The following is a 22,351-nucleotide window of genomic DNA, read 5'->3' as shown; positions in this document are numbered from 1 at the left end:
AAGGAAGAAACACTTTTCAATTTGAATGCCAATAATAAAGTTGGCCTTCTTGGGTGGACTAGTTTAAGAACGATAACTCCAACCAAAGTACTAATTAAGTGACTACTTTCTACTTCGAAGTTTGTTTACGTCAATACTTACAAATGCGAAACATATCTTTTTCAGATTCATTTTTGTTCCTTTATGTAGATCAACTGAATTAAAACTAAACGGCACAATTAAAGTTAACAAACTTCATAAAAATTATCGCATTAACAGTACCGTCATTTCATAAAAAAATACTATTTAAAACATATCAATGTCAAATGAAAGAATATGATTGATTGTAATGTGAGGCTGAACACTAACGAAGTAATTGACACAGTATATCCAATACAGATGATGACGTACAAAATATCACAACAATATATTGTTATTGTATACAGTTACGTAACTATCCAAATCCGGAAACAAGGTTACTTTGAATTGTTTCCTTATTAATGCCAACGTATCCCACAGAATGTTATAACGAAGTTATTACGTCATGTCTGAATTATCTCATTGCTGGTAATCCTTTGTAGTTCATGTATGGTGTATTCGTGAAACCCGCACATCGGAACTGTTATACACATTTCATTTGTTTTAACTGCCCCTAAAATGATTCTTAAATCACTTCAGTAATATTATACTAATTGTGTACACCAAATAAGATGGCAATGACTAACAAATAGAACTACACAAAAATATTTACGTTTTCCAATATAATGCCGTGTCACGTGAACTGCATAATAAAACAATGTTTCATCCAGATTCTCGATATCTGTCTGGAAAAGTGGAGTATTGCATTGTCATAGAAAGAAAAACGGATCATGCTGTGATTGAATATGGTGATGAAATGAATATAAAGTAGAAAGTTCCTTTTGATTAAAGATCTTTTACTCAAATATTGCAGGGTTAAATTAAGTTTCGATCGACTCTGTAGAGACTTGAAGTACAAAATGTAAACATTGAATTAATACATCTTTTATACAGCAGCATAGACAAATTACAGTGTTCCTAGTTTTAATTGCATTACAAAATTTGATAACATTGAATATATTTACAACAATAATAACTTAATTTGCAAAATTCACCCATATGGGTCAAGTAAACACAAAAAAGAATGTGAAGAATTACAAATATAAACATAAAAACATAGTTATAAATTGTAATGTAACCTTTAACGGAAATGGACCTCATTTTCGCAATTCTAAAGATTGCTTTGTAAAGTCACCAACTTTGTCAAACCCTCAGACTCGGGCTTTAAAATTTGTTTTAGCTTAAAAAGTTGTTGATAATTTGTATAATCAGGGTTTCTATTAAATTAATCTTTGAAAATAAGTAATTATCTCTTAAAGTTGAGTTCAGTTTGCAATTTAGAAAAATAAAAGGTATTCATAATCAATTTTATTACAAATTAAAGTTTACATAACCTTTGATCTCTGGGTACATTTTTGTATCTTCACATTTCTACATCTAGCTTTTGGTCACTTATCCTTAATTTACAAGTTAATTGTCTGGTTTTGAAATTTGATTCTTTTAATAAATAATTCAATTGATTTCAGATTTTATTTGACTACATGTATATATAGAAATAATTTTGAACTGTATGTTACAGAGGAAAGTTTATTCAAGAATTTTTTTGTAGAAACTTCATTTGATACATGTAACGTATCTGTTTAAACTTCCTCTTTAAGGAATATTTAATTTTATTGTATAGTTAATATCATAGCTTTCAAAATCTTCAGCATTTAAACCTGTCTCTTTAAATATATTTAGAGCAAATGTATACCAACTATGAAAACCATCATTATACAATGACTTATCTTATTCATAGGCTTCTTTTAACAGAGGATTGATATCATGGGTATGAAATCTACAAACATATAGCATAACTTATGGTTTTATACATGAAGCCATCGAAAATCCGCCCACTTCTGTTTTCGCTAAAATATTATTACATAGATATAGGAAGATGTGGTATGAGTGCCAAGAGACAACTCTCAATCCAAATAACAACATTTCACATGTTCGATTTTGTACAACTTTGATAAATACATAAATCCCTAACGTGTGAATATTAAACCATCAGCATATTATAGCTTATAAAAGACATACACATTTACAAGAACTATTATCAAAGCATATGCGGGTATTATAGTCTGCTTGACCTTTCACAACACAATATGATACTGAGCGCACAAAAAATAAATCATAATTAACTAATATGTTATTGAAAGACAACCGGTGTATGGTCCAATATAATATACGAAATAAAAAAAAACACACAAACAACACGTCAATCTACAACTTATTGAGTCGACCACTGATGAAGTCGGACTCAGGGATTTTTACCCAAACACGGCAGAAACACCGGGCCTAACATTCATGCTCACGGGTGAGCTCGGATGCGCTATTTAAATATTTTTTTCCCTTTAAATCATCTTTTAAAGTTTCTTAGATTGATATAAAAAAATCATGATTCAATTGAATATCAATGGTTAAGTCATTTTATTGAGTAAATCAACAACTGCTTTTTTTTTTAATCTTTTAAATTCATTGTCTGACCATGACTTTCTTCTTTATAATATTTATTTATTGTGTTTTACTATTTTACAGGACATTTTTACCAAATTATCAAAAATATTTGTTACTTTCTGAAACTTTATTAATTCCATTTCTAGTTTCATCAAACATCTTATTTTCAAAAGAGACTATCTCATGTAATACATCACCATCACTAATTGTGTTGCCTAATTTGTTTTTAGAATTTCCCATTTGTGTGTACATTGTAAAGATATAAAATCATACCGGAATATTCCTCAAAATTAGTAGTAATATTACAATATACATTTGTATGTGAAGAAAAATCTGTCAGTTGTCTGATATATATGTTGAACTATCAACCTGGAAAAAATCATAGAAGTTAAGAGGTCCATGTCCGTCAAAGCATAATCAACAACACTTGATCCATATGACTTAAAATTCCCCAAAATATCCTCTTCAAAGTGACCATTTAAAACACACATATAATATAAATCTTAGGTTAGATATAAGAAGATTATAAAATATACATATTTTATTTTCCTTTAGTCAGATTGAAATTTAAAGACGAAGCGTGTCCTAAAACAAAGAAAAGAGCTGGGGATAGTTGATCAGATTTCGACTTATAGATAAAATTGAGAATAGAAATGAGGAATATGTCAAAGACACAACAACACGGCCAAAGAGTAGACAATAGCCAAAGGCCACCAACGGGTCATCAATGCAGCGAGATAATCATGCATCCAGAGGTGTTCCTCATCTGTGCACTTGTTTTTCAGTGAAAATGTACTTCATACGAAACTTCAAAACATATAAATGAACTAAAATTTAAAAAAAACCAAACAAGTCTAACAAAGGCCAGAGGCTCCTGACTTAGGATAGGCGCAAAAATGAGGCGTTGTTAAACATATGTTATGAGATCTTAACCCTTTCCAATGTAGAATAAAAAAATACATAGCAATACGCATAGTGTGTTTTATTTTTTAAATTATCATAATTCAGCTACGTAATACAAATCCATCTTTCTACAGTTTACTGTTTTCCCGCGTATAGAAAACAAATAAAAACTGTTATTTCAAACCCCCACCCCCAATATTGTACCGATCGTTAGATGCATATAGACCCACGATTCATACCCTTACACTAGGACGACTGGATACAAACACATTGTTATTGTAACTTATTTAAACATTGTGAACGGGGCTCACAAAGGGTTTATACTATATAGAGATATCTTAAGTGTATAATAATTAATAATGATTGTATAGTGTTCAAAACTGTAATTTTATGAAGTGTATCACATTCGGCCATCGGGAAGATCTTACAATGACACACCGCGTGCTCATGGGATACTTTTAATGAACACTGGTTTCACACTAATCTCATCACAACTACTTTGTACTAACAAGGGTGATCTGAGTCGGATCACCACTACCAGATCAATCGACCTTGCGTTTACTTGTTCTGCATGCTTTACTTTGTTCTGTATCATTTTGGCGGGAATGTCAAACATACAATAAAACTTAGAAATATGCTGTAAAAAGACTCTTTTTTCAAAAAAAAATGTAGAAAAAATCATCTAAATATCCACTGTATATTCGGGGAATCGAACTCAAGACCTAGAGAATAGGATAAAAAGTAAAATCACAAAAATACTGAACTCCGAGGAAAATTCAATCGGAAAGTCCATAATCACATGGCAAAATCAAATGATAAAACACATCGAACGGATGGGAAACAACTGCAATATTCCTGACTTGGTACAGACATTTTTAAATGTAGAAAATGGTGGGTTGAACCTGTTTTTATAGGGCTGAACCTCTCACTTTTACAACGATGCCACGATTCATACCGCTATTCCAGGACGATTATATATAAAGTCAGAAAAATATGTTAAAAAAATAAGTCGAAATACCAAGCAAGGCAATTTAGATTTTATCATGTATTTTGAAATTACGTATTTTTTCTCCCAAATGAACCGATATTCCAGTGCTTGTATTAGTAAATGAAATGATTTACATTTGTTTCACTTTAAATGTTAATATTCTTTTCCTTTAATAACTTAACACACATACATTATGCGTAATCCATCTTTTGCTAAGGGGTTAAATTGAAGATCACATGAATATACGGATTTAATGAGGTCGAGTTATAGCTTATTTTAACAATTTGAACCATACTGGCTGCTTTGATTGAATTATTGTTTCAATATTTCACTATCACTTACAATTGAACAAAAATATGATGCTAGTTTCATTTTTTTTCCCATAAATCTCGTAGCTACTGTCCTTTTGATAGCAAGTTTTTTGTACACGTAATCCACATAAGGACTACATTCACTGTCGACAGCATGTAGTCAAAGCAAGATTTAAACTAAACCATTGTACGTAATAGTTATCCCACACGGACTTGGTGTGTCAGTGTAAGATCACCCCGATGGCCTCCGGCCATCGGGGTGATCTTACACTGAAACACCAAGTCCGAATGGGATAACTTTTTTTTTTTACATCCAAGCTGTTTTAGATTAGACGCAAATCAATTCATAAAATATAGTTTAGAACGCCACACAACCGTTATAATATACTTTATATATTACTATATGATATATACCCTTTATGACCCCCGAACACGATGTATGAATATGAAACCATGTCAGCTCGTCCCTCTGGCCAATCGACCCACACTAAATCGCCACCTTCTGAACGGTCCACTCTTGTTTACCTAATCGCCCATTTATGAAAAAGGGTTAAATTCTATTGAAAAATCAGTCTGACAACTCGCCTTATTTATGAATAGGGTTACAATCCTACTGAATAAAGGTCTGCAAACTCGCCTAACTTATGCAAATATCGTGCTTCTTTTATGTATGTTAAATTACTGAGAGTTGTTATTTGGTCCTCTAGGTGTAGAGGTATGTATCGTGGGTTGATATGCTGAAGGTCTTGAGTTCGATTCCGAGCATAGACAATAGATTTTTTCTACAACAATTTGGAAAGTGTGTCATTTCTCAATAAATTATTCTAAGTTTTATTGTTGATTAGGCATTCCCGCCAAAATATTTCAAAACAAAGGACAGCATGCATAAAAAAGAAACTCAAGCTGGGGTGATCTGGTAGGTATAATCCGGCTCAAATCACCTCTGGTAAAGCAGCTGTGATGTAAATGTTAATATCGTTTTTGTCGGTGGGAACATAGTAGAGATCAGTTTAAGTGTTTAGTATTCAATTTGCATCACACTAGTTAACCTCAATATGAACACGGCCTTATTGTCTAAATAAAGTTAAAAGTAAAAGTATACTCAACATTTTTTTTAAATAATATTCGACGGATTTTTAAAAAAAACCGACATTAGTTCATGAAAGATGGACAGTTCTTCCTTTTTGAGAAGGTCGTTCAATCCGACAGTATTAAAATGATTAAGTGAAATAATAATTATAATATTTTGAAAGGTTCTTTATTTGACAAATAAGATTTTTTCAAAGTTTTCACATAAATGAATAAAAGTACAAGTATATATTAATATTTTTAATTCATTTAATCTTTTAAATTTATAACTTTTATGATGATTAAAAATGAAATCAAACAATTATATGTAAAAGTGAAATAATAACCACAATATACAGCTCATCTGATCGTAATACAATCATTACGAATGGACTTTTGGTACATTAAAATTTAATTTAAAACCCGAACCTTGTTGACATTAACTATTTATATCAATCCGTGAGGATTTTCTTGTAAATAATAACACAACTTCCTGGTTATATTTGACTCAGTACCAATACCTCGAAATCGCCAGGTAGAATAGGAAAATACGTTAACTCGTCGACTACTTGTTATTTGATTTGTGAATGATTTGCTTATAATAAATTAGCTATCTTGATAGAAATAACCCCTTGTTAGAACATATTTAATGGTATTTCAAAATGCTTTTATACATTGTTTATACGTAAGCATTTAAATGGTCATTAATATTATATCACGCATTTTCATTGGTTAAAATAGAACTATGCAATATTCCCTTTTAGAACGAGGATAGTATAAAACAGTTTAGTTATGGATTTAGCTAAACAGTAAATGTGAGTCTAGCAATGTGTCGACGTTTGTTTATTATTCTGCTCGTTGCTCAATTTGTTCGTTACGCTACGTTCTTGACATGGGAAAATTGGATTCCGCCATTTGTCAACAGAACAGATTTACTTTGCCCTTCTGATCGCTGTGAACTAGATCCGACACTGTACGTTACAACTAAAAACCAATGTTGCACGTGCCATGCTGAACCTTCTTGGAAACTCTTTTCGTCGATATATGATTTAGTTTTGGAGTATTTACGTAGAGGAGGTACAGCTCAACTGATAGGAAATACAACCATTGCTAATGCACGTTTGGTACATAGCAATGGATTCTTATCCAAACTACCAGAGAATGTATGCGAGTTTGTGAATTTAGTAGAAATAGAAGCCACTAATAATAAAATTTCATCTATTGGCAATATATCATGTTTACAGATGCTCGATACACTTGACTTGAGTTTTAATTCCATTGAGTTAATAGGGAATAGTACGTTCCAAAATTTACCTTTTTTAAGAGAGCTAAGATTAATTAGTAATGGGATAAAAATCATAGAGCCTTACGCACTGGCGGGAACAACGATGTCAATTTTTTGGGCCGATTTATCATCGAACAATATGACACAAATTGATTTTAGTAATTTAGTTCCAGAAAATCGGTTTTGTCGTTATGATTTTTCTTCAAACAAAATCGTCGAAATAGTTAATGAACAGAATTTTCAAATTAATGTTGACAAAATATATCACGGTGGGTTTGTTGATTTAGATGCAAATAATATTACACAATGGTTTGACTTCAAAGACTTAGGAATTGATGACATTACAATTCTAGGGAAAATAATGCAATTCGGATTATCTTTGCAAGAGATGAAATGGACTTGTGATTGCAAAATGGAACCATTCCTCGAACTAACACAAGATACGCTTAAAAGAATCTGGCGTGATTACTATAATGTTACATGTTGGGATCCACCAGAATACCGTGGACTATCGATAACTGAACATTTTGTGAAAGGGGATAAACTTCATTTGCTTATTTGTAACAAAACGTCTGCTGATAAATGTCCGAAAGAATGTCACTGTTTTTATCAACCGAAAAACAGGACAACAGTTGTGAATTGTACTGGAGTCGGATTAACTAGACTACCGCAATATGTCCCGGAAGGAGAAAACTTAACCTTACTATTTGGAGGTAACTATATAGAATCTTTAGAATATCGGGAATATTTTAACAGATCGTATACCATTAGTTTATCGAACAATCAGATACATACAATCTCAAGTAATGCCATTGAATCAATAAGCAACAACGCAATTCTTGATTTGTTTGGCAATGAAATGGATGAGCTGCCGCGAGATTTTCAGTCACTTGACCCCTGTTTAACGAAATTGGGAAAGATACACATATCTTGCGATTGTAATGATGAATGGCTGATAGACTGGGTCAAAAACAAACGAGCAGAACAATGCAAAAACACAACCGAAATTATCTGCCTTATCGGAGATAAATCTGTTTCAACGATTGATTTAGATTTAGGAATTTTTTGCAATAATGACACAAATTTAAAGTTCTTTAATATTATAGTTGGAATAATGATTGCTCTGCTCTTGGGAATTTGTGGTGTAATGTATACATTCCGCTACGAACTGTTTATTTTAAGGAGACGGTTTATAAGTAAGAGAAGTTCTAAAGTGTATCCATATCACAAATACGACGTTTTTATATCTTTTGGTGATAATGACAATGAACTTCGGAACTGGGTAATGACAACATTGGCCCCATACTTGCAAAATTTTGGATATAGGACTTATATACCATGTAGAGATGACAATTTTGGTGATATAAAAAAAGACGCGTTGATAGATACAATAAATATCTGTAAGAACTATATAATCATACTCTGTGAGAAATATCACACAGAAAAAACCTCTTGGACAACCGTCGAGTGGAAACACATATGGCATAGTTTTAAATCAAACAAAGAAAGGCAAGTCATAGTTATAAATTATCATCAGTTAGAATCGTCGGAAATACAGGAAAGTAAACTGAAAGCTTTTGTCCGAGTTGGCAAAGAAATTGACTTTTCAAACAGGAAGCATGATCTTTTCCATGACATTAAGGATAGATTGGGTTCACCACTACGTACAAACGATGGACTAAAATGTGCAAAAACAAAATTTGCTACAAGATCATTACACAACAATGAGCTTTTTGCACTAGATATATAATACATAACACAATTTACCATAAACTTTAAAAATATAAGTCTTATTATTATTATTTTCTTAAATTGCAAAATAAAATTGGGATATTGATATACAAGTTTTTTAAATGAATGTTAATTTTCAGTGCAATTTGTTTTTAATCAAGAGGAACACAATTCATCAATTTCTAGAGTTTGAAATCATCATTATTTGGTTGAAATAGTTATACAAATTAAACAGACTGAATTGCCTCCGTAAAAAAAGGTTAACACAGAACTATTTTCAGTGTAAATATTGCTGTATTTCCATTACCTTTGACGTTTTTTATAAACAGTTCAGCATTCGCAGTACATTCGATCATACAACTGGGGTATTTGCATCATTCTTTAACTCGGTTAAAACAAAAACAAGTCTCTTCAACCTCTGATTTTCTAATATTTCCAAGCCACTATAAATTCAATCACAATCTATTTGTAAAGCGATTTTGGATCAATAATAATTTAAAGAGAATTCAAGAAATTGTTTAGTGCATTTTTTTGCAACTGTCCTATGTTTCTGTTCTGTGTGAGGCAAGACTGTACTTTGAGAAGAAATACATAACGTTAAATTATGATTCAAATATACAAATTGAAAAGGATTGAAAAGGCAATGTCATCGTTTTTCTTGAATCATTATGTATTTCAAGTAAATATTGAAAAAAATGATTACTTAGTATACCAACTTAATTGATATTGCAGTTTTATATATAAAAAAATTGCATCTTTTCTTCTTTGTTGAAATATAAGATGTATAATTGAGAAAAAAATAATTTCATATTTTACATCAATTCTTTTAAAAATAAGAATAAATGAAACATTTATTATTTGGGGCCGTTTCACAAACATAGTAGAGGTATACACATTCTGATATGTTAATGAAAGATAGTTCCAAACATGATGACCCTTTTTGTGGAACGATATTAGAATGTAAAAAAGATGTGAGCTCTGAATTATTTGATATTTTTCCAATTTTATATATTGATAATGTTGTAAACAGCGAACCAAGTCGGCATGATTTATCTCTGATGTGTTGTGATATGGTTATGTGGGTAAATTTATCTTGTCATCTTTAGATTTGTTACGTCATTAGACGACGTGTTGAAAACATACAAGACTATCGTAGATCATCCATATTCAATATGACTATTTGATTTTCTTTCATCACTTTTTTAAAGTTTTAACAATTTGAATTTTAGTACATCTGTTCCAACCTAGAATCTTTTTAAAAAGTCCAAAAAATATGCACATTAGAATCATTCACGTGGTCAACTTGAATAAAGACACAATTGTGTTTCAACATATAAGATGATGATTAGATTTCATGATGTCATTTGACGAAAGTATTTAACCAATTATTTTCGCTAGTAATTTTATAGTCATCACTTCGAGTCTTGCAGAAGCAGGTATGATTTGGTTTACCGTAATGCAATGTCTGTCACTTAAATGTGATTTGTTTATTCATTAAACAATTCAATCTATTTTTCTAACAATTCTGCGTCCTTTTCTAGACAAATATAACATATCTGTATGTGAATCATCATTTCATTATTTGATTTACCGTTCCATAGCGTTTTATAGTGAATAATATATGTTTATTGGGTTGATATTCATATTATGATAACTTGTCTGCCGATCTTAGTCGTTTCGTTATATTGCGTTTTTTTATTCATTTCTTTGTATTTTCTTATAGTTTTAAATTTTGTTGTGCATGTCATTATTTTAAGATAAGTAAGTTATATCATCATGAACAATATATATTTGTAATTCATGGTTTTGACATTAACCAGGTGTACGTTAACAATAATATTTACTTGTTTAATTTGTTTAGATCCGCATCAACAGTATGTGCATGTGATAATAAAAAAACAAATAATAAGATTAAATGGATTAATTCTTTCATTATTTCGATCTTTATATAAAACACAGTCCTTTAAATCAGCATTCAACAGATGTAAAATCGTTTTAAATATATGATAGTCTTCTAGTACACATTAAAAACTTATTAATTGAAAATTCCCATTATTCTGTTATGTAATTGAATGTCTCTTTAAACCATACAAGACTATCTGAGATTCATATTCAACATGGGTATTTAATTTTTTTTATCAGATATAAATGTTATTTTAATTATTACATGGAACTTAAGTACGTCTGCTCGTATATTATGTTCAAACTGAGATATCAAGTTGAAAATGTAGTTGTATACTAGAGCACAGCCGAAATATCACTAGTACGAGACTGAATTAAAATATCTACGCCTAAATTTTAGCCTGACTTTTTTGTATTTGTATGTTGTCATTTGATAAAAAAACACAAAAAAACATGCTGATTATAAGGTTTTTCGAGAGGTGAGGCCCAGTATGAAACACACTGCAGTGCCTTATATGTGTCAAAATCCTTCTGTTTAACCATTCCTTGTTTTTCTTTTTTAACTGGGCATTTAGCGGTATAGGTTAGGGAACAAGTATAACCTTACCGGTGCCCGTTCGTTACTATGTTATTTGTGCGGCATCAAGGTTGACTTATACATGATATTAGTTACACAGTGTGCAATTGTCCTAATACGAGATCTTATCGGGTCAATAAAATGGATATCGGAATGAATATTCAACTGGTACAGATTTAAAACAATTTAACTTCCTATATATTGATCTGATACGTAATATATTAAAGATCTCCTTGAGGCAACTATCTGCAACTGATATTCAATTTGGGAATTTAATTTTCTTTCATCAAATGAATTTAAGATTTATTACTTGAAATTAAAGTACGTCTGTTGGTTTATGAATACGACATAAGTTGAATATTATAGGCTCCTGACTTTGGATAGGCACATACACGAATGTGGCAGGGTTTAACGTGTTAGAAATATCCTATTCCTTTCCCATACCTGGGACAGTGGTGTAACAGTATAGAATATATGAACATCTGTGAAATAAATGTTTATTGAATGTTAAAAAAAAATAAAAACGTAATGACATGCAAAAATCTTTAACGAGTTAAACTTTATACTAATCTCATGTTTTCTTAGCTCAATTCATTGTAAATATTTGGGGGAAAATCATCTGTAGCTCCTATATATTTAGAGAATATAATTAAATTTTATGAATAAAGCTTTCCGAAAAATTAATTTACGACACTTGGTCTCATATTTAACTGCTTTTGGAACATACACACTAGGGCAGATTATCTGGCTTAACAATATGAAGGAAAAGATCAAAATCTGAGTGTAAAATCGCAACTAGGAAACTGGTGCGAGCAGATGTTTACTGATGGAAAGATATCTGTACTTATTTTCATGTCAGAATTTGTTAGAAAATAATCTATTCCGATTCCAATTTTGAAATTGTGTTTAACAAGTTTTCTGTTTTTTCTTGCTATAAGTTTACATTTTCTGTCCTTGTATGTTAGTGTTTCATTTATTATCACTGCCAATTATTCAATTAATAGACAGTATGTTTCTATAGTGTTCTTTTTTTTCTTCTAAATATGCGTTTATATCTTTCTGTTTTAGAAGCATATAGATTTTTATTTAGTTATGTAAAATTACTGTTATAAATATCGATATCTGTATTAAGTAAACAATTTTGCCTTCTTTACCTTAAAAACATTCTATGATAAAATTCTATGAAAAAATCTAGTCTAACCAATTTTCTATAGTATTGACATAACATTGTGCAAAGTGAGTTTCTCGTGCGAATAGTATATTGCACTTTTCTTGTTAACATCATTTGTATTGTCTTTCCTTTTTTCCAAGACCTTGATACAGTTTGGAGAACATATATGCAACTACTATATACGAGTCTAAATTGAAAACTACGTTCAACCCTTTGATTGCGTTGGATAAAAACCGCAATTTTTATACGTGTGCATGTCAAACAAATTTCGTTGTAGAAGGGTCTAAAAACAGCACAAACAACATTTTCCAAAAGACCAAAAAAGTGAAAAAGTATATTTAAACACAACGCATTTGACTAACAGGTCGAACAACTGATGTTCTTAAACCCTGTTGACTGCCATTGACGATTGCCAAATAAAATTGATCACAAGATGTAACAAAATGGATCTGAATATAAATTTAATACGTCACAGAAAGAAAAAAAAATTGTTAACTTGTGGCTACGATGTTGTGCCACAAACATTCGGTGTCAATATTTCTTTAGTACACCAGATCTAGATTTCGACAATATATGTCTCTTCAGTGATGTTAGGGATCGAAACGGTATTTGGAAGGCCATATAATTTACTCTCAATTTAAGATTGACTCTTGAATTTTAAGAGACAATATAGGATGAGCGGATCATATAAACCGGAGGGAAAATATGATACATGCCCAAACAAAAAATATAAACGAGTCTAAATTGAAAACTACGTTCAAACCTATAATTGCGTTGGATAAAAACCGCAATTTTTATACGTGTGCATGTCAAACAAATTTCGTTGTAGAAGGGTCTAAAAACAGCACAAACAACATTTTCCAAAAGACCAAAAAAAGTGAAAAAGTATATTTAAACAAAACGCATTTGACTAACAGGTCGAACAACTGATGTTCTTAAACCCTGTTGACTGCCATTGACGATTGCCAAATAAAATTGATCACAAGATGTAACAACATGGATCTGAATATAAATTTAATACGTCACAGAAAAAAAAAATTGTTAACTTGTGGCTACGATGTTGTGCCACAAACATTCGGTGTCAATATTTCTTCAGTACACCAGATCTAGATTTCGACAATATATGTCTCTTCAGTGATGTTAGGGATCGAAACGGTATTTGGAAGGCCATATAATTTACTCTCAATTTAAGATTGACTCTTGAATTTTAAGAGACAATATAGGATGAACGGATCATATAAACCGGAGGGGAAATATGATACATGCCCAAACAAAAAATATAAACGAGTCTTAATTGAAAACTACGTTCAAACCTATGATTGCGTTGGATAAAAACCGCAATTTTTATACGTGTGCATGTCAAACAAATTTCGTTGTCGAAGGGTCTAAAAACAGCACAAACAACATTTTCCAAAAGACCAAAAAAGTGAAAAAGTATATTTAAACAAAACGCATTTGACTAACAGGTCGAACAACTGATGTTCTTAAACCCTGTTGACTGCCAATGACGATTGCCAAATAAAATTGATCACAAGATATAACAAAATGGATCTGAATATAAATTTAATACGTCACAGAAAGAAAAAAAAATTGTTAACTTGTGGCTACGATGTTGTGCCACAAACATTCGGTGTCAATATTTCTTTAGTACACCAGATCTAGATTTCGACAATATATGTCTCTTCAGTGATGTTAGGGATCGAAACGGTATTTTGAAGGCCATATAATTTACTCTCAATTTAAGATTGACTCTTGAATTTTAAGAGAAAATATAGGATGAACGGATCATATAAACCGGAGGGAAAATATGATACATGCCCAAACAAAAAATATAAACGAGTCTAAATTGAAAACTACGTTCAAACCTATGATTGCGTTGGATAAAAACCGCAATTTTTATACATGTGCATGTCAAACAAATTTCGTTGTAGAAGGGTCTAAAAACAGCACAAACAACATTTTCCAAAAGACCAAAAAAGTGAAAAAGTATATTTAAACAAACTACTATATATATATATATTAATAATATAAAAATATATATAAAATGTAGTTCTTTTAAACAATAAAGTATACCATCATTTATAAAGCAATATTACATTTAACTTACACTTATGTTCTTTTTTTTTTTTTTTATCTTTTTGTTGTAATCTTATTATATATATATATATATATGTGAAAAAAATCATATTTTGTGCTTAATTAATTCTGCTTATCTGTTTGGCTATTGCATTATCATTTTATGCACAGATAAAAATACATTTTGTTTTTAGGCTATGTGTATTTGGTATTCTGTTGAAAATATAATTTTACAAATTTTATGGATATAAGAAGATGTGGTATGAGTGCCAATGAAACAATGCATCCAGACAGTGAATATCTTCTTGGGGAAAGTATGAATTAATAAAATTGAGAATGGAAATATGTTAAAGAGATAACAACCCGACCAAAGAGCAGACAACAGATGAAAGCCACCGATGAGTTTTCAAGCAATCGAGAAAATCCCGCACCCAGAGGTGGTCCTCAGCTACTCCCTACACAAAATTATGTACTAGTTCAGTAAAAATGGACGTTACACTAAACCCAAAACATTTAAATGAACTTAAAATTAATAAAGCACATAAGACTCACAAATACCAGTGGCTCCTGACTGCAGACAGACACAAAACTGCGGTGCAGTTGAACATCTTTTGTGAGATATCAACCCTCTCATATACCTCTAGTTGATGAAGAATAAATAAAATATAGCAATACGCACAATAAAACTGAATTTAAAAGAACTCCGAATCCGATGTAAGAATAGGTAACAAACAAAACTTAGCAAATTGACAATGATAATAAATTAACAAAGGACTACTAGCAGTTACTGGCATGCAAGCTTTTAGACCTCAATTAAACTGACTGAAATATTATGTCTTAATCATATGAAAATTCAGTACAATCCCTACCGTTAGGGGTTTAGTATCATATCATGATAAAATAAATGAAAAGAACACAACCCGTATCATACCATCAAATGGTTTTAAAAAAAATGTGTTTAATTCCGATGAAAAAAGACACTCATCAATAATACGCAATCCTTAATGACCTGACAAAGTACTGTAACTATATCATTTCCGAATAAGTGTGAGTAATGTTTGGTTGGCTTTTGAGGTGAATTCAGTATTGGTATATCATGGAAGAATGTCGAACTGCTTCTATAATAGAGTGTTGAACATGTTTGAAGATACTGATAAAATATGCAATCAACTACTGAAAATGTGCAATCATCAACAACAACTAAATCAGCATTTCGATATAAATGTCTTTCATCATATGTAGATCATTTTCAAAATAACATGGGGAATATCATTTTTTGTTTATTCAATATATTGGGATTTGTTGATTGGTTATTATCTATGCCACTGTGAACAAATTAAAAACGGTAAATCAGGTTATAGGTGTGAAAAGAATGGAAAAGAATTGTCATTTATATTTAAAAATATTGGTTCTCAAATTGTTCGGACAGTCTTCGATATATCAAGGTTATGTTACACCAATTGTCTTTTGAACCATAGTGAATTTGTTATTTTTCAAATACAGAAAATCCTTTAAGGTTGGGTAATGATGCAGGAGGATGGGTTAAAGTTGGGTTTCAAATAAGGCAAGATAGTCCTCATTTAGGCGATTTTGATTGAAGAAAAAAATCAAACTTGACAATGTTATATATATATAGTAGTCCTTCATATAAAAATACCCTACTCATTGAATACAAATTTTTGGAAATTTTGTGGGTACAGGTAAACCACGATATCTAATGTTCAACAAGTGACACATTTTCTATCGGCTTGAATGCATACATCGGCAAAACCATGAAATTAAATATCTACGAACATACAAGATTTCCTTTATCTACGAAAATTGGTACCCATGAAAATTAATATATCCAGTAGATGCATTTTGCGATTGATTTTTAACATTTAAAAACGGGTGCATTAATCCCCCTTTTGAAAAGTCTATTTGACTAGATGCTATATGAAGGTTATTTGTACCAATTGTAATTGATAAGAATCACCAAGAATGTTTTTTAATTAAATAAATATGCGTAAAATCAAACAATTAGTATAAAAAAAGGAAAAGAAGCTAGTATTGTGTGACATGAAGTTTTACCAGCTGTAGTGTTCCAGATAAATAATTAGGTAATATGTTTAGTGTACTCGAATAAAATTGTAAAGAGTGAATTTACACAAAATGGTTAATTATAAGTTATTTGGTTGTGTTTTTGTCTTTCTATATTAAGACTACTTGCACGATTTTGTGCATGTTGTCACACTAACTATCAAACCTTTGTAAATTTATCTTAAATTCAAATATGAAGTAAAAATATCGAACTTTCAGAAATATATTTAGTAAAAAAAGTCAAATGAGAATTGTTTTCTAATATGTAAAACCTCACATTCTCAAAATATTTCAGTTTTTTTTCTACCTTTCAAAAACCGAAAATTCAAAACTGCTTCTGTATTTTTCCATTCTGCACTCAAAAAGATGGGTTTTTTTTAAACATGAGAATGATTGTTAATAAAAAATTAAGTCTAATCGTAAGTCGACATACCGGTTTATAAACTCTCAAAAATTAATTGTCAACCCAGGATGAGATAGATGTTTTATGCCCAGGACCTTCTCTTGATTGAATTACACTAATTATGTGATGTCACCGAAATTGAAATAAGTTAATAATTGGAAGGTTGATTTCCTAATGTTACAATCGGCCAAACAATCATATAAGTTCAGTTTCTTACCTAATTCAGCGCTGATCGCTATAAAATAGGTATAATCAATAAAAATGCATTAAAGTTTACAGTGGGTAACACGGGGTAAATTATCTGACTATTGCATAGGGTTTTCAAAAGTTGTCAACCAATCAGCATGCATGAAGAATATTTTATTGAAATAAACACTTGTGCAATCAGGCAATACAATTACACTTTTCTGGATTTACTTTCATCAAGAATGCTCAAAAGCCAAATAATTAAATGCCAATGATTTATAAGAACCGAAGCAACTGGAGAGCTATTTAACTTTTCGTCGAAAAATGGATTGGCAGATTTTAACCAATAATATGTGTAATTCTAATGTAAAGTGCTTTGTCTTAATTTCATGTTTGCATCTCAATAGACCGTTTACAGGTAAGCTGGTACATTAATCCAGTTAATAAAAAATCTTTTTCGAGTTCAGATGCAGTACCATAAGTCTCGCTTTAAGGTGTTTTTGAAAAGATTTTTACAATTTATTTTAAGTCCTGTTTTGATGGATATCCCATGTATTTCAATGAAAATTTATGTGAACGTGAATGCACCGAAATGTTAATTTATAAAGAGGATGTAAATTTTCTAAATTGAAATCAAATTATTCAAATTTATTCTTGCATCTTCAGATCAGAAACAGTTTGTGCATCGTTAAAATCAATTTTTCGAATCAAATGTATATAAATGCTTATTTTATTCGATGTGTTATTCACAAACTGCTTCATCTACCTGATATCTGTGTTTTGAATCATCCAAACAAAGTTAATGTACAGTTTTAGTGCACGTTATAAATTTATGGGTTTTTAAATCAGCTCATCGTCATTGTATTCTTTTTATTTTAAACACACAAAAAGACATGACACTATTATTTCAACAAATCCACAATTATAACTTGACTCCTTTCAGTACATTGTTTAATATGACGATATAAGCACAGATCACATTACGTTACTGAAATAGTTTAACTAAGTCAAGAAGAAACTGTCCTTGGTTCTTTCAACAATATTTGAAATTTTAATAAAAAAAACCCAGACATAATAGGTACTGCAAAGAAATGAAATGGTATATAGACACTCTAAAAACATAATTTAGAAAGCATTGCATGTTCATTACTATCTAAACATTGGACATGTGTATGTAAAATCCATCCTTTTATATATAATAATCAATCATGTAACTATTTTAAAACGAAAGTAAGTTACATTTATCTTGATTTCGCTGAAGATGAACTGAAAGTGCGTGACAAGCAATATTCTAACATATATTTTTCTTCTGTTTACAGTTAAACATATTGTTCAATCTAAATTAAACGCGATATAACTTACCTTTTGCAAGAACGAATTACATTTAACCAATTATTCAGATGTTCAGTATACTTATATTTAGCATTCCTATTGGTTGAAATATAACAAATGAATACGTACTGTATTGTCAATATTAAATACATGTAGTATACACATCGCTGCAACTGAACATTAATTGCCAGGCACGCAATGGTTAAGCATGTTTTTTCTCTTTTGTTTATTGCTCAATCCATACAAAACTTAAAATCGGAAACATGGGATAAGTGGAGTCCACCGTTTATTAACAGAACAGATCTACTTTGCCCTTCTGATCATTGTACACGAGACCCGGCACTATATGTTTCGACGAAAAATGGTTGCTGCACGTGCTGGGCTGAACCATCTTGGAAACTATATTCTTTGACTTATGATTTAGTTTTGGAGTATACACGTAGAGGGGGCACAGCTCAACTGATAGGAAATACAACCATTGCTAATGCACGTTTGGTACATAGCAATGGATTCTTATCCAAACTACCAGACAATGTATGCGAGTTTGTGAATTTAGTAGAAATAGAAGCCACCCATAATAAAATTTCATCGATAGGAAATATATCATGTTTACATATACTAGATACACTTGATTTGAGTCATAATTCCATCGATTCAATTGGGAGTAACACGTTTAAACATTTACCTTTATTAAGGGTATTAAGATTAAATCATAATGGAATTACGACAGTTGAACCATTCGCTCTGGCAGGAACAACGATGTCAATTTTTTTGGCCGATCTGTCCTTCAACAATATGACGGATATTGATATGAGTAATTTAATTCCAGAAAACCGTTTCTGTCAGTATGATTTTTCTTCAAATAACATCGTTAAAATAGTTAATGAACAGAATTTTAAAATTGATGTCGACAAAATTTATCATGGAGGCTTCGTAAATATAAATTCAAATGATATCACACAATGGTTTGACTTCAAAGATCTAGGAATAGACGACATTAGTATTCTAGGAAAAGTCATGCAATTTGGATTTTCCTTGCAAAATATGAAATGGACTTGTGATTGCAGAATGAAACCGTTTCTTGAACTTTCACAAGATACGTTAAAAAGAATCTGGCGTGATTACTTCAATGTTACATGTTGGGATCCACCGGAATACCGTGGAGTGTCAATTACGGATTTTTTTATGGAGGGGGATCAACTTGATTTGCTGGTTTGTAACAAGTCATCTGCTGATAAATGTCCAAAAAAATGTTACTGTTTTTATCAACCGAAAAACAGAAGAACTGTGGTTAATTGTACCGGAGTTGGATTACTTGAGTTGCCTACCTATGTTCCTGAAGGCGATAACTTGACCTTGCTATTTGATGAAAACGATATAACAAAATTAGAATATCGGGAATATTTTAACAGATCGTCTGTCATTAGACTTTCAAATAATAAATTAAATACAATTTCAAGCAATGCCATTGAATCTATAGACAGCAACGCAGTTTTTGATTTGTCTGACAACAATATGAATGAGTTACCTCGAGATTTTCAATCATTTGATCCCTGTATAACAAAATTGGGAAAAATACAAATATCATGCGGTTGTGGTGATCAGTGGCTTGTAGACTGGGTGAAAAACAAGCGAGCAGGACGATGCAAAAACACAACTGAAATTATCTGCTTTATCGGGGATGAATATGTTTCAACGATTGATCTAGATTTAGGTAATTTCTGCAATGATGACTCTAATTTGATATTTCTAAATATTTTATTTGGAATAATAATTGCTCTTCTATTAGGAGTTTTCGGTGTGTTGTATACATTCCGCTACGAACTGTTCATCTTAAAAAGACGATTTATAAATCAAAAATCTACGAAAATTTACCCATTACTAAAATACGATGTTTTAATATCTTTTGATGATAATGACGAAGAACTGCGTTTGTGGGTTATGCAAAAATTGGCATCCTACTTGAAAGGCGCTTGTTATAAAACTTTTATACCATGTAGAGACGGAAAGTTCGGGGATATCAGAGAAGAAGCATTGATTAATAATATAAATATCTGTAAGAACTATATAGTTATACTCTGTGACAAATATCACACTGAAGATACGTTTTGGACGACTGTTGAATGGAAATACATTTGGCATAGCTTTCAACACAATAAGGAAAGGCAAATCATAATTATAAATTACCATCAGTTGGAGTCGTCAGAAATCTGTGAAGAAAAACTTAAAGCTTTTATTCGTGTTGGAACAGACATTGACTTTTCAAACAGGAAGCATCATTTGTTCCAGGACATTCATGAAAGATTAGGTTCTCCGATTCTTACAAACAATGGACTAAAATGTGCAAACACAAAATTTACCGCTAAATCACTGCACAGTCAAGAGATGTTTATGCTAGATATATAAACAGTAAAACTGTAACATTACTTGTTCAGAGATATGCTTATTCTTTTTTAAATGCATTCGCTGAAAATTAAGTGTCATATTGTATCTTCAATTTGACATTTGAAATCCGTTTTCTTACGAATATATAGAACGCTTTCCGTTTTTTAACTTTAAAAATATCGTATGTAGGCAAAATGCGCGTCTGGCGTATTAAATGAATCTCATAAAAGTTTTTGTGTATCATTTCCTTGTAAGCCAAGAAACATTGACACAATGGCTAAACATACTAGACAACAATTTATCTGTTCTAAATAAAACTAAACTAATTATAAAATTCACAGTTTGGATATTCGTGTTTATTTCAATATTTTTTTTTGGTTTTAATTATTAATAACTTAGTATTTTACTGCAAAAGTTCATTATTACTTGACTAATTAGCTCTAAACAGGATCGCTTATAAGGTGTACAGTCTCAATGACTTACTTGATATCAAAATTGTTGAAAACTCGCCCAAAATACTAACTGGTTACCACAGACCCAAAATCTTTTCGTTAAGTCATTTATTTTCTCTGAATCAATCATTTATATAAAAATAGTAAATGCAGGGACAACATAACAGAAAAGTACTGTAATTTAATAAATTTGAAGTTGTACAAACATATTTGAACGTCATTTGCAATCGATGCATAAAGAATTAAAAAGTACAATCACAAAAATACTGAACTCCCAGGAAAACTCAGAACGGAAAGTCCCTTAACTTATGGCAAAATATACAGTTCAAACACATCAAACGAATGGATAACAACTGTCATGTTCCTGAATTGGTACAGGCATTTTCTTATGTAGAAAATGGTGGATTGAACCTGGTTTTATGGCTAGCTAAACCTCTCACTGTATGACAGTCGCAATAAAGTCCATTATATTGACAACGATCTGTGAATAAAACTAACAGAAATAATAAGTAAAAACGTCAAAAATACAGTAGTCAACATTGTATTATAATCTTAATCACTAAAAACATCCAAATATGTAAGAAAGAAGCAGCGAATGGCATAAAGACCAAGCATATTTGCAAAAATTAAAGACAAGAATACACAAATTTACCATAGTACAATAACACAATGACGGGATGTTTAAGTACAGAGCCATTTGAATCAATTGTATTGTTTAGTGAAACCTGAAATATGCATAAAACTTATTATCATGTTATTGGAAGGACGTGTTGACACAACACAAATATTTAAAAAGAATGTAAACATTTAGGACTTTGTTATTTTGTTCAAGATTTTATTTTAGATACATGAAACAACGATTCGGAAAAGAAGTGCTGTGGTTTTTTTTTTATCAGATTGTACAAGAACGTTCAACTATCTAGCCATCTAGAGGTCACTTCCGTGT

The 22,351-nt window shown here is 30.9% G+C and overlaps 2 protein-coding genes across 2 annotated transcripts; both read left to right on the top strand.

Annotated features, from left to right (window-relative positions):
• The first annotated feature begins 6,653 nt into the window (after nt 1-6,653).
• LOC134687737 (protein toll-like) lies at nt 6,654-8,861 on the top strand. Its single transcript, XM_063548193.1, has one exon. It carries the CDS (start codon nt 6,654-6,656, stop codon nt 8,859-8,861), a length of 2,208 nt encoding a protein of 735 aa, XP_063404263.1.
• Nucleotides 8,862-19,363: 10,502 nt separating this feature from the next.
• Nucleotides 19,364-20,974, top strand: LOC134687736 (uncharacterized). The gene has a single exon (XM_063548192.1). It carries the CDS (start codon nt 19,364-19,366, stop codon nt 20,972-20,974), a length of 1,611 nt encoding a protein of 536 aa, XP_063404262.1.
• Nucleotides 20,975-22,351: the final 1,377 nt, after the last annotated feature.

This window comes from Mytilus trossulus, chromosome 10 (assembly GCF_036588685.1).
Source record: "Mytilus trossulus isolate FHL-02 chromosome 10, PNRI_Mtr1.1.1.hap1, whole genome shotgun sequence".
Classification (NCBI taxonomy): domain Eukaryota; kingdom Metazoa; phylum Mollusca; class Bivalvia; order Mytilida; family Mytilidae; genus Mytilus; species Mytilus trossulus.
This window is presented reverse-complemented; position numbering and strand designations above follow the sequence as displayed.

Bases quoted from the DNA above. Each gene is read 5' to 3' on its own strand.
- LOC134687737 (XM_063548193.1), top strand. From the start codon at position 6,654: ATGTGTCGACGTTTGTTTATTATTCTGCTCGTTGCTCAATTTGTTCGT.
- LOC134687736 (XM_063548192.1), top strand. From the start codon at position 19,364: ATGACGGATATTGATATGAGTAATTTAATTCCAGAAAACCGTTTCTGT.